Genomic DNA, 11333 nt, shown 5'->3' with positions numbered 1-11333 from the left:
TCTTCTCTGAGGCTTGACCTCTCTTCTCCCCCTTCTCCATTCGACCCACACACACACAGATCTCCCCCTTCTCCCACTCTCTCGATCCTTCGCTGCCGTTGATCGTGGCTCTAGCGAAGTCGGACTTGGCTCAGTCGTCTCTGGTGGTGCGCTGCTGAGCAAGGAGTTGGCCCAGTCATCGATTTTTCAGGTGAGATTCCATTGAAACCCTAAGCCCTAAACTGACATCACATATGTTGAATCGTTGATGCATGCGTGAAATTTGAAGCTTATATGTGAAATTGAAGTTAAAAATCGTGTTTTTGCAAGGTTTTTGGGACGAAATCGGCTCGGGAATAGGCACACCATCTCCGGCGTTCTTCTCCGGCGTTCGATATCGGAGTCCGATTGCACCGTTCAACAGAATATCTCGATATTTCCAAAATATCGCGATATTATCGATATTGTCGATAATATCGCGATATTTTGACGAAAACCACACGGATACCTATTTAAATATCCATTTCCCGAAAAATCGATATTATCGGCGATATTTCGCCGATAATATCGATATTTAAATCCATGTTCGGAACCATATCACATCCCGGATCTGATGAAATATGATGAATTGAGACGGTAATTATCTTGAATATATTAACAATTTCTTTATTTTCCAATCGCTTGGAAGAGACAAAAGAAACATCTTGTTCTTTCTTCAACAATTTCTGATCTCGACCTCTCAGTCGAACCTCCACTTAGTTTCACCCAAGCTTCATCCTGGTCATGGATAGATCACCCAGGTTCGGGTCCATAAGCAATGACAATTGCCCTATGAAGCCACGTTCCATTTTGTCACATGAGCTACAACAATGATTTTCAAGCTGATGAATGTGTTCGGTTTAATCTTTATGTTTTTTTTTTTTTTTGAATTTATGAAATACGTATGAACGAGGGAATAAGGATAATTTTTTTTACTAAAATTGGAATTTGAAACAAATTAAAAGAAATTGATAAATTCTACTTAGACCACGGGACACCTTTCGTGGTGAAGGAACTCCTCTGTTTTTAGCTGGACAAGCGACTTAATTTAGTTTCCGAAAAAAGACACCTTAACTTCCTTTGATTTCAATAATCCACGTATGTCTAACATTAATTCAACAGCTCAGCAAAGAAACTAGAAATCAGATCATTAGAACAGGAATCTGGTCTACTCTGTTTAAGAACATATATAATAATATGCTCCAAGAAATTGAAGCGTTAATTTATATATTCCATCTTCCTTAAGGTTCAAGTTAACGAACAAATCTTTAGGGACCATTTGGTATTTTTATTGGACTCAAATTTTAATTAATAAAAATGATAAACGTAGCTAAATTACTAGTATTTATTAGTTTCTAAAACAAAAAATTAAATCCAAGAAGAATGCAAAACACTACCTTAATTTTTATGTATAAAATCATTTTTGCAGACATTACCCTTGTTTCTCAAACTAGATTATACAAATGATAAAGAAAAATATTGGTCACCACCTCATAAGTCGCAAGTAAAAAACCACATAAAAGTTCCCCAATATTTCTCGAGAAGTGATTTTTACGCACCCTTTTTAACTCCACAAATACTCTCCAATATTTATGGTCATCAGATTAGTAAATCAAACGGAATCAACAACCATAATTAACCGCGGATATGTACAAGTGTTCCCTGGCATTTTTTGAGTGTACAAGCTGTGCAAGAAACTCAAGGCACAACAAAATACAGAATCAGTCAGTCACTTGCAAGCATTACAAATGATCAAGTTCGCAGCATGGAGCAGAGCATACACGAAAGGTGCAGATAAACCGATAATCCTCTATACAATACACGTTACGAATGGCCAGAAATCGCGTTGTAAGACTGAATAAACCAACCATGTCCGAGACTTAATGTATGAAACCTATGATGTACATTCACTCATCAAATATCACAAACGCGGACAAATCACGAAAGGCTCTTGGCTGATGACCACAGCCTTCTAAACTACAGACGACGTTACAGTTTAACAACACACGAATCATAAAATGCGTAAAATAAAGAACTGAGAAGAATGACTGACACTTTATATTGAAAATCACCTTATAGATCACCTCCTCCACTCTGTTTGGGTTACCTTTCCTGCAAAGTCAAACAAGAACCAAGGTGATTGGTACTAGAAACAGAATTCAACCTTTTATAAGGTAAATCATCGTGCACGTTGAGAACTGTAATAGAGAATTAAAAAGATGAACTTCCTTGTGAAGAACAATAAAGCAATGCATCAATGTATATGTATCGACGGGGCTTGAAAGATTATGCCCCATCTTCCAGATCAATGTAGAACTGGAAAGCAAGAATCAGTCTATTAAGGATGCGAAATCATACCAATTCCATCTCTCGAAGTTGCCCGAGGTTTGTCACTTTTGTTTCCTCCTTTGCCACCTGTTTGAACAAGTCGATGCATCCTTGGCGATTGTGAGCTGATGTTGGTATTAGTTGCTGATGGCAGAGAATGACGACGAGTAGAGTTATTTTTCTCAGTCACGTCTTGTGCCAACCTAGGGGAGCCTTGTGCTCTCAGCTTTGCCTTTGCAGATTCAGTTGCAGCCATATAACTTGGTACTGTTGGACTGCTTTGCAACCCATTCTCCGAACGTTCTTGTTTTGCTGGAGTAGAAACTTTCCTGATAGATTTCTGGTTGTCATTGGTTGTTAAATCTTCCTTGTGGCTCAAAACCCCGTTTGAGGATGAGATATTTTCATCCTGACCATTGCTCTCAGTTAAAATCTTCGACTCAATTGGAGCTTCAGCGCTAGGTGTATTCACATCTTTACTAGTGCTATCCGTCAAAGGCTTCAGATCTTCTGCAGCTTGATCAATAGATGATAGGTTAAATACCTCTTTTGGTGCCGATGGTTCAGGAGTTATTTCTGTATCAGGCCGACTGGATGAAATCCAGGTTAGCTCTTTCTTAAACTTCCCCACAGAGTTACCGGTGCCTTCAAGAACATCAGGAACCAAAGTGCTTGATGCCTTTTCCAAACTCTGTTTGATACCCTCAGCTTCACTTTCTGCCTGCACAGAGTTCTCTACAATGGGACTATGAACCTTCCTCAAATTACGCTTAACCTTTTCAAGCTCAACTTGTGGGTTTTCCTGCACTGCATCTGTAGGATGGCTAGGAACTTTCCTAAGGTTACGCTTGGGTTTCTCAAATTCAGAGGTTGCTTGCACTGAGACACTTTCAACATTTGCAGAAGAAAGCCTCCGGCTGTTGCGCTTTACCCTGCCTGTTTGAGCCTCCGGGTGCTTTCTCTGAGATTTTGAATCTAGAACTTTCCTTGGTTGGGGAACTGGTTTCCAAAAATGGGTTGCTGACCATCGTTCCAACCAGTTTGAAACTGAATTTGGATTCCCGGGTTCATATTGCAAACTCAGAGGCATCACAGTAGGTGAGAAAGCAAGAAGCTGAAAAGAGAAAACCAAACTGTTAGAACATCTCATACAAACTGGATAGGGACACAGAAACCGATATGACAAATTATGATTCAAATCTAGACCATTGTTACAATGTTGAACTTACCTTGAGAATGAAAACATTTGCTGACAGCTTTGCCATTTGAACTGACGTATTAACTCCAACAGGATTTACTAGCTTGCCCTCCTGATAGACAATATATACGAGGAATATAATTAAAAAGTGGTGCTAAGGAATCTAAAAAAATATCTAGCCTAATGATATTAGCAACAACGTGGCGGTTGAATGAACCTAGATGTCTTCGCATATTATCCAATAGCAGTTCCAAAGCTATTTGGGGATGGAGAAAAGAAGGGGACTGTGACGTCCCTTGTTCAAAGATGACAGTAACAAATTGTAATTGATAAACGACCAAGTATTTGAGGCATTTACCAGAGGCATCACACTGCATATCTTTTGCACTTCCAGCCCAACATCAGACTGTCTCACCCGTTTTCCACGAGCAAGTGCCTGACACTTGACAATGCCCGCCACACTGAACAGAGTAGAAACAGCTTGTCTCCGAACCAGGTGCCCCCGGATAAGTGCCTGTAACCTTATTATTCCTTTGAGGGCCCAAAATGCTCGGCGTGCCTTCAGATAATATACCAATTCATTCAGTAATTTGTGATCTCAATTAAAAAAAATTGATACAATAAGCATTAGACAAAACAAACAAATTTAATTCACTGACTTACTAGATAACCCCTAAAGGCAGCCTGCGCCTTTGTTGCAGCTTGCTCTTGCCTGATTCTCTCAGGATCATGCGCCGCATCTTGTGGTGGCGCGGATCCTTGTGTTTCTGTACTTTGAATTCCTGGACCTCCATCACTTAATACACTTGGAGTTTCCTTGTTCTCCAATTCTAAGTCTCGGTTGTTATCTATGGTGTTGGTGGTTTCATGAAAAGCCACAGGTGGATCTGAAGAATAATCGGCTCCGGTTGCCCTGGCAGCAATCACCACCTCTTTCTGATTTGTAATTTTCTATACACAATGGCGAAAGACATAAATATAGAATCTGTGTAAGTTATTACGTTAATTACATAAAGCGAAACTTATGAAATTGAAGAGATAGCTTAGATGCAAAGGGCAACCTATGAAAATTAAAGTGAAGTATGCCTTATGTCAATGTTAAAGGAAACGTTTGAGAATAATGTGTCAGCTCAACAACGATTGTTTTACCTCTCTTCCTTTAGGAATGCCAGCTTTCGAAGATTTCTTTCCAAACAGCACCGTTTTGATCCATTTGGCCGGTGATTTGCCCATCTCGCGAAGGCCAAGAGCCGGAAAAATCCTGAATTGCAAATTGAGCAAACGAAATCAAACCGAATTGATGTCGTTCACTCCGACGACAAAAAGAAAACAAATAACGAAGCAACGCAATCTCGCAGTTTCCAAAAACCAAACATGATTTCAATATCTGCCCAGTTCTTCCATATGAATCAAAATACACACCACAAGAGCAACACACGGACAGATCCTCAAAACATTTCGCTTACGATCTCAACCGACACCCCCAACCTTCCAACTGAAATTCAATAAAACCTTGAAGAAAGACAATCCCCAACGTCCCATTCCTCATTGAGATCTTCAACTAATGCACTAAACGTTACACTCAACATCCATTAATGGCAGCATCAATGCAATCACTTAAAGTCAATTGAGATTACAGGAAATCTAAAGCTCCATTAACCTACATTAATCAAGATAACATCTCCACAACAATTATCATTAACCAAAAACTCCAGAAAACACCACTAAGCAAATCACACCACTTTCACTTAAATCTAACTAAAAACTCCAACAACCCACAAGATCTTACAACTCAATTAACTTGCTAATTGTATAAGGCTGAGTTAAACCAGATCTGAAACTTACCTCACAAATGTGGACCTTCAAAACCCCAAATCTACAATTCCTGAAGAAAAAAATAAAATAAAATAAAAACAGAAACCCAATATTTTTCAGGCAAAATTAGTAAAACCCAGAAAAAAAGATTTGAGCTTTCTGCAACAGAATGCAAAAAAGATTGAAGATTTGCACAGAAATAGATAGAACAAGGAAGGAAAAAAAATGTACCATGAGTGAGAGAGAGTGTGCAGAAAACCCAGAAAAAAATATGTGCAAAGTATAAAAAAATACGAAAAAGCTTCAATCTTTGCTTTCTACTCTCTGTACTTTGTCGTTCAAAAATTGGGTGACTACCAAAACAAAAATCAACTGCGGTTAGGTCCAGGATAACAAAATGGGATCGTTTATGATTGGCCAATTAAACCGGATATTTTCAGATTGCTTTTGCATGATGGTTGGATTTGGAGTTGTATTGTAGTCCGACGGTCACAAATGTAAGATTACCATGGGGATGGTTGTAGAGGATTATAGGGTAGGAATGAAAGACGAAGCATTGCCAGTCCCGAGTGTGCAGTTACACAGTTGCTTCGAAAACAAGGGTGCCAGAGTCGTTATATATTCCCAAGAATGGTGAAATGACGATTTTGTCCTTCCAAGTAAATCGAATCGGAGGCGCGGTTGCGCGCGTGATTTAATAGCGTCCGTTAGATTAGGCGGCGGAGGTCAAACGGAGTCAGGAGTGTGATGACTTGCTGCTCTCCCCTCTGTTGCAAGACAACCCTTTCCATTTTTCATTGCGGTCACCAACAACGAGAAAATATAAGTAAAAAATAAAAATAAAAACTATAAAGAAGGGAAAATTAGACCAGAAATCTCTTTCACCTTCGATTGTTTTCCTCCTACCTTGTTTTATATATGTTTGTTGTAACTAATAGATAGATCCATACCAAGGGCATATCTCACTTTGAAACAATCTTATGACGGTGATTTTTACATGCTATTTTTTTTTTCGTATGTGTATCTTTTTAGCAGAGGCGTACAAACAAGAAAAGAGACTGCAAAAGTCATTTCCTTTATTTAGCATGCAATGATAATTGGAGAGAAAAATATTTGGCTTAGACCATAATGAGACAGTCATAAGTATATATCAAACTTGCTATCTAGATAAGTCGAATACAGTGTCTAAAATATCGATATCGGTTGCTTTCGACGAAAATTATGAAAATCTGCAATGGATTGGTATATTAACTCATTCAGATTTAGTCGAAATCAAAGAAAATTTCTCAAAAAATAAAAAATCAAATCAAATCAAAAGTTTGAAGTCTGCAGTGGGTTCCAGCAAAACTTCTGTAGTAAAACGGTAAATATTGTCGATGTTCATTGATTTTCCTATATCTCGCCGATACAAGGTGAAGTTCGCATTTTAACCACTATTTTCATATCGATTTTTTATTTTTTGGATATCTCTACAAAAATATCAACAATTTCTTAGTGTTTTTTTTTTTTTTTTTAACAAGCGATATTATTTACACTAAAGGGTAGGGGATTGGCTTAGCCTCACAATGTGCTAGCAATAATGTGGTTCAAATTCACTTTTGGATAAAATCGAATCTAAGACCTTTTACTTACAAGTAAAGATGAATACCATTAAACCATAATACTAAGTGGCAATTTCGTAAATATTTTAAACACAGAGCGGATATGAAACATTCACTTACAAATGTACAAAAATACACTAAACCATAGTACTATAGAAATCATTTACATCTAATAGGTTTGTTGAAATATTAATTTTTTTGTGGCCTTTGGGGTGTACTATTTACAATCGCATACCACAAGATATGCATGTATAGGACATGTCATCCACCAACCCAACCATGAAATTGAATGCCATCGCTACCACAATGGTAAAGGCAATGCCCTACCAAATCATGTATATGGTTATGACCAAGTTGTCAATCCAACCAACAAACATAAATAGTAAATATCCAGGATCACTGATTGGTTACAATTTCATGTTCTTATCCATGATCATTAATAATGCGACACATATTTTATTGTTTTTAAATTTCAATAACAATTGAATTTTTATGTAGATAAATTTTTTCAGTAAAAACTTCATGTTGTCAGACTTGTAGGATCTTCCAATAGGACCAACTCTTATGATTGGGTTAAAGCTTGAATTTTTAGCTCATAAAATTCATATTTGATCTCATTCATCGAATTTAATGTATTTATAAATTTGATTTATAAAAAAATTAAATCTGGACGGTTGAATCAATCAATTATCCAACCAAGTGGGACATCGGATAAAAAAATAGTCATTGGTCTTTCTGCAAGTGGCCAATATTGTGAACTTATGAGTCCCACATTTAGGTCCTAGCTACTATCCTTGACTCATTTTCTAGGCTAAATTTGGCCCAAAAATAACTCTAAACATCTTTTAACCCAATTATTAGAGAAGCTTTGAAGGGTTTGAAACTTAAATTTTGATTTTTAAGCAAGCCATTGGAGTTGGTCTAAGTGGGGATGGACCAATCAAAGGGGATTCGTGCGTGATCACACCTATTTCGTGTTTGGCCCAATGGGCCGGAGAGTCTCGCCCATCATGCATGTCCAAGCCCATTCCAAAAGCAAGTACGACCCAAAAGACAAGGAAAACTGAAAAAGATCTATGGGATATCGTGATTATGTCTGTTTATCGTATATTGTACGGTCAGTTTTTATTAGTTAGGTACTATTTATATTTAATTTAAAATTTAAAATTTAAAATAATTTATAACCGTACGATGTAATGAACGAATAAAATCACAGGATCCTCCGAATCAACCCAAAAAAAACAACATTTATTTATTTATTTTTTGACCGGGAGACAAAAGGAAAAAGTTGAAAAAACGCCCTCCCACATCTCTTCCAAATTCTCAACCGCAAAAGCAGTTTTAACGGCTCGCGATTTGAAATTCGAAATTTCGAATTTTATCTCCTAAAATTATAAAATAAACGGGCCCCGTGCGGCGCCATCCGTTACCTTCATCATCACACGCGTGAGTCGTCCACGCGTCCACATCAGATCGTAGATCCCATCCGCTCCGAAGTCCGCTGACCAAACAATATTCTGACACGTGGAGAATGTTCAGGACATGGGCGCATAAGAACGCGAGTAGTGGAGATTCCGTCGTTAAGGCGCGTGTGGCAGAATTTGAGTTTGCCTTGTGGGTATTCCTACAGTTTTCCCGCCCAAACAATTAACTCAAAACAAAAAAAGGAAAAAAAAGGGAAATTGAATATAAAAGCTGGTGTCTGATTCATTGCTGCTTACACAAGTGAAGGAAAGAAGAAGAATTTCGAGAAATCAATCGATTAATCGATCGAATGGAGGAGCCCCAATCTGCTCAATCTGCCCAGTCTGGTAAAATTCAAAATCTTTGGGGGTTTGTTTTGTGGATTTTATGAAAATTGTTGTGAAATTGGGGTGTGGGTGTTGGTTGTTTCAGGAAAGCTTCTTCGGTATGCTCTCCGTTCGGGGACTAAATCGAAGGAGGAGAAGCCGCCGGTGGCGGCCGCTGAACCCTCCCCTAACAATTCTGCCGCCAAGAGGTATGATTTGATGATGGCGATGTGATAGGGCTGATGTTTTATATGATTCCACTTGTAATTTTGAATCTGGTAATGGGGATGGTTTCGAGTACATGTTTTGAGGATAGCAGTAAGCGAATTGATCTAATTGGAGGTGAAAAATCAAATTTTGGGGGAAATTGGAGGCATGTAAGATGTCCTAATTCACATAAATTGAACAATTTGATGGTATATTAGCAAATGGTAATTGATTTTTTAGGGGAAACAGAAGCAAACTTTTGTTGCGGAGAATTGGTGGTACTGCTTGAGCAATGCTGAGTTTGTACTGTGTTTTGCAATTTTCGAGGATAGCAGTAAGCAAAGTCATTTAATTGATCAATTTGGGGGTGAAAAATCAAATTTTGGGGGGAATTTTAGGCATGTAAGGTGTCCCCAATTCACATAAATTGAAAATTTTGATGGTATATTAGCAAATGTTAATTGATTTTAGGGAAACAGAATCAAACTTTTGTTGCCGATAATTGGTGGTACTGCTGAGTTTATACTGTGTTTTGCAATCTTTGGCAGTCTATCTCTGCGAAATTGCTGATAGGTTTTGTCACTTGAGAATAGAGTTATGAGTTATGTTTTTCGGGTTTTGGGGTTACAAAAGTCACTTGTTAAGCTATAGATTAGTCCCAATTCCCTTGTGATTTTTCACCATGGTTGTGTATTTTCTGCATAAGCAGACTGGTTTTGCTTAGAAACACACGTCCGATAATTGGTTGAGGTTTATGTGAGATGTTAACTATGTTTTAGGGAAAGGCCTGCATCAAATATGAGTAAAAGTGTGGGGGTTCTTGATCTCTCTGGCAAAGACAAGCCTGCCAAGCCGACCCGAAGGTTTTCAATTCCTTCCAAGCCGCCCACTACTCCGGCTCCGAAACTTGGTGGCAACATCACTCAGATTTCCGAGGCTAGATCAAGGAGGTCTGTGAGAAGTGACTCCCCTGCTTCTTCTGATGTTTCTAGACCAACAAGCCGGAAGAAGTTTAATGTTCTGGCCTCACCATCTTACTGGCTGCAGCAGATTAAGCTGTCTGAGGCTGCTGGCAAGCACTTGATTTCACTCGGGTTTTTCAAACTAGCCTTGGAGGCTGAATGTGAGGTACAACTTGTGTGTCCCATTGTTTCAATTTCCCATTTCACCTGCTTTTGGGTTGAACATTTGACTTCTTATCCACTATAAATTATATGTCAATGTGAGATGAACTGACTTTGTTGTCGTTTTTAAAAATTTTCAGTCTCTTCAACTGCGTTATGAGCTCAAATCTTATGTTGATCGCTACGAGCTTAGTGACCTTGAAGACCCTCTGAAGGAATTACTGGAGAGCAAAAGTGTTGCAGTAAATGAGCAGGCTCAGGTCTCCGAAACCTGTTCTCAGGTGCTCGAAGAGGGGACTCGATCTTCTGATGATGATGCCAAGAGCTGCTCTTCTACAATGGCAAGTGGGAAACTGAAACCCAAGTCATTGAACATTAAAGCTGCTCAAGTTTCTCCAGAGAAGGCCACAGCCAAGAAGGAGATTTCCTCGAAAAGCACTCCAGCAGCCAGGACCAGGTCATCTTCGGTGAAGAGTACTTCGAATTCAGGACCTGTATCTGACAATGGAGCTCGCGTGTCTACTGTGAAGAAACCCCAGAAGCCAAACGTGCAAGATTCTAACAAAGTAAAGGACAGGAAGAAGAAGCCGGGGAATCAAACTGCTTGTGAACAAGGTTAGTGCTTCGAGTGTGTCCTATGTGTAATCATCTTTCCTTGTTACTTTGGTGTGCATTATTTGATGGTTCAACGTTGCCGCAGACTCAATTAACCCTGCCGCAGAAGGACTTCAGGAGAACAAAGAAAACCAGGTGAATTTAATTTTGTTTTTTCACTACGATTTCGCATAATCAGTTAGCCTTGTTTGTTACACTACGATTTGATTTGCTCTAACACTGACAGTATCTTTATCTGTCTGCTGTAGGATGCCCCCTCGACGGAAGCTGCGACTGAAGTGTAAACATACAGAAAATGTCGATGTCATTCACATGTTCTTGCTGGGTTTGTATTCATTTTGTTCATTGTGAGGGTTTCCTGTGTAAAGATTTCGGAGGCTCAAAGTTTTTCGGTCTATAAGCTAAACAGTAGTATTTGTCTGCCGTTGGATTAAAACCGGGCTTTGTTTGGTTATTGCGATACAGTTTGCTGGTGATGTCTTGTGCTGAACCAAAGTATTTGTTGGTCAAGTCTGTACTATTTTCTGGCATAATCTTATATTTTTTAGCTTAGGTATAGTCTGTGATTTATGTTCTGGATTGAATTGCAAATGAGAATGTCATGATTCAAAAGAAATTAGAACCGATTTTAAGAAAA

At 38.6% G+C, this 11333-nt stretch overlaps 2 protein-coding genes and 1 long non-coding RNA gene across 4 annotated transcripts; 2 read left to right on the top strand and 1 right to left on the bottom strand.

Moving 5' to 3' along the window:
* On the top strand, positions 1–405 carry LOC139191292 (uncharacterized). The gene is made up of 2 exons (XR_011575282.1): positions 1–190; positions 310–405. It is a non-coding gene; the product is annotated as an uncharacterized lncRNA (long non-coding RNA).
* Positions 406–1732: 1327 nt separating this feature from the next.
* On the bottom strand, positions 1733–5948 carry LOC103447851 (protein IQ-DOMAIN 31-like). Of its 2 annotated transcripts, none has more exons than XM_008387055.4 (8): positions 5591–5948; positions 5390–5429; positions 4694–4805; positions 4208–4495; positions 3903–4103; positions 3576–3656; positions 2377–3460; positions 1733–2130 (listed from the first exon to the last, which is right to left on the bottom strand). In XM_008387055.4, the coding sequence occupies exons 3-8, from the start codon at positions 4775–4777 to the stop codon at positions 2099–2101; spliced, it is 1770 nt and encodes a 589-aa protein (XP_008385277.2). In that variant the 5' UTR covers positions 4778–4805; positions 5390–5429; positions 5591–5948; the 3' UTR covers positions 1733–2098. The 2 variants fall into 2 exon arrangements, with proteins under 2 accessions (XP_008385277.2, XP_017191404.2); XM_017335915.3 differs by having other exon boundaries at positions 3576–3668; positions 5591–5825.
* A 2594-nt stretch (positions 5949–8542) lies between these two features.
* LOC103447850 (uncharacterized) lies at positions 8543–11312 on the top strand. Its single transcript, XM_008387054.4, has 6 exons — positions 8543–8771; positions 8857–8959; positions 9737–10085; positions 10222–10696; positions 10782–10831; positions 10945–11312. The coding sequence occupies exons 1-6, from the start codon at positions 8735–8737 to the stop codon at positions 10978–10980; spliced, it is 1050 nt and encodes a 349-aa protein (XP_008385276.2). The 5' UTR covers positions 8543–8734; the 3' UTR covers positions 10981–11312.
* The last annotated feature ends 21 nt before the right edge of the window (positions 11313–11333 follow it).

This window comes from Malus domestica, chromosome 14 (genome assembly GCF_042453785.1).
Source record: "Malus domestica chromosome 14, GDT2T_hap1".
Taxonomy (NCBI): Eukaryota; Viridiplantae; Streptophyta; class Magnoliopsida; order Rosales; family Rosaceae; genus Malus; species Malus domestica.
Note: the sequence above shows the minus strand (reverse complement) of the source record. Positions and strands in the feature narration are given on the sequence as shown.

What these genes read in the sequence shown, in the direction of transcription:
- LOC103447851 (XM_017335915.3), bottom strand. Translation starts at nt 4,777, where the DNA reads ATGGGCAAATCACCGGCCAAATGGATCAAAACGGTGCTGTTTGGAAAG. An exon ending in TATGCAGTGTGATGCCTCTG is followed by an intron (nt 3,669 to 3,902) that starts GTAAATGCCTCA and finishes TTCCTCGTATAT; the next exon opens with ATTGTCTATCAGGAGGGCAA. An exon ending in AACTTCGAGAGATGGAATTG is followed by an intron (nt 2,131 to 2,376) that starts GTATGATTTCGC and finishes TTGACTTTGCAG; the next exon opens with GAAAGGTAACCCAAACAGAG.
- LOC103447850 (XM_008387054.4), top strand. Translation starts at nt 8,735, where the DNA reads ATGGAGGAGCCCCAATCTGCTCAATCTGCCCAGTCTG. An exon ending in AACAATTCTGCCGCCAAGAG is followed by an intron (nt 8,960 to 9,736) that starts GTATGATTTGAT and finishes ACTATGTTTTAG; the next exon opens with GGAAAGGCCTGCATCAAATA. An exon ending in AGGAGAACAAAGAAAACCAG is followed by an intron (nt 10,832 to 10,944) that starts GTGAATTTAATT and finishes TGTCTGCTGTAG; the next exon opens with GATGCCCCCTCGACGGAAGC.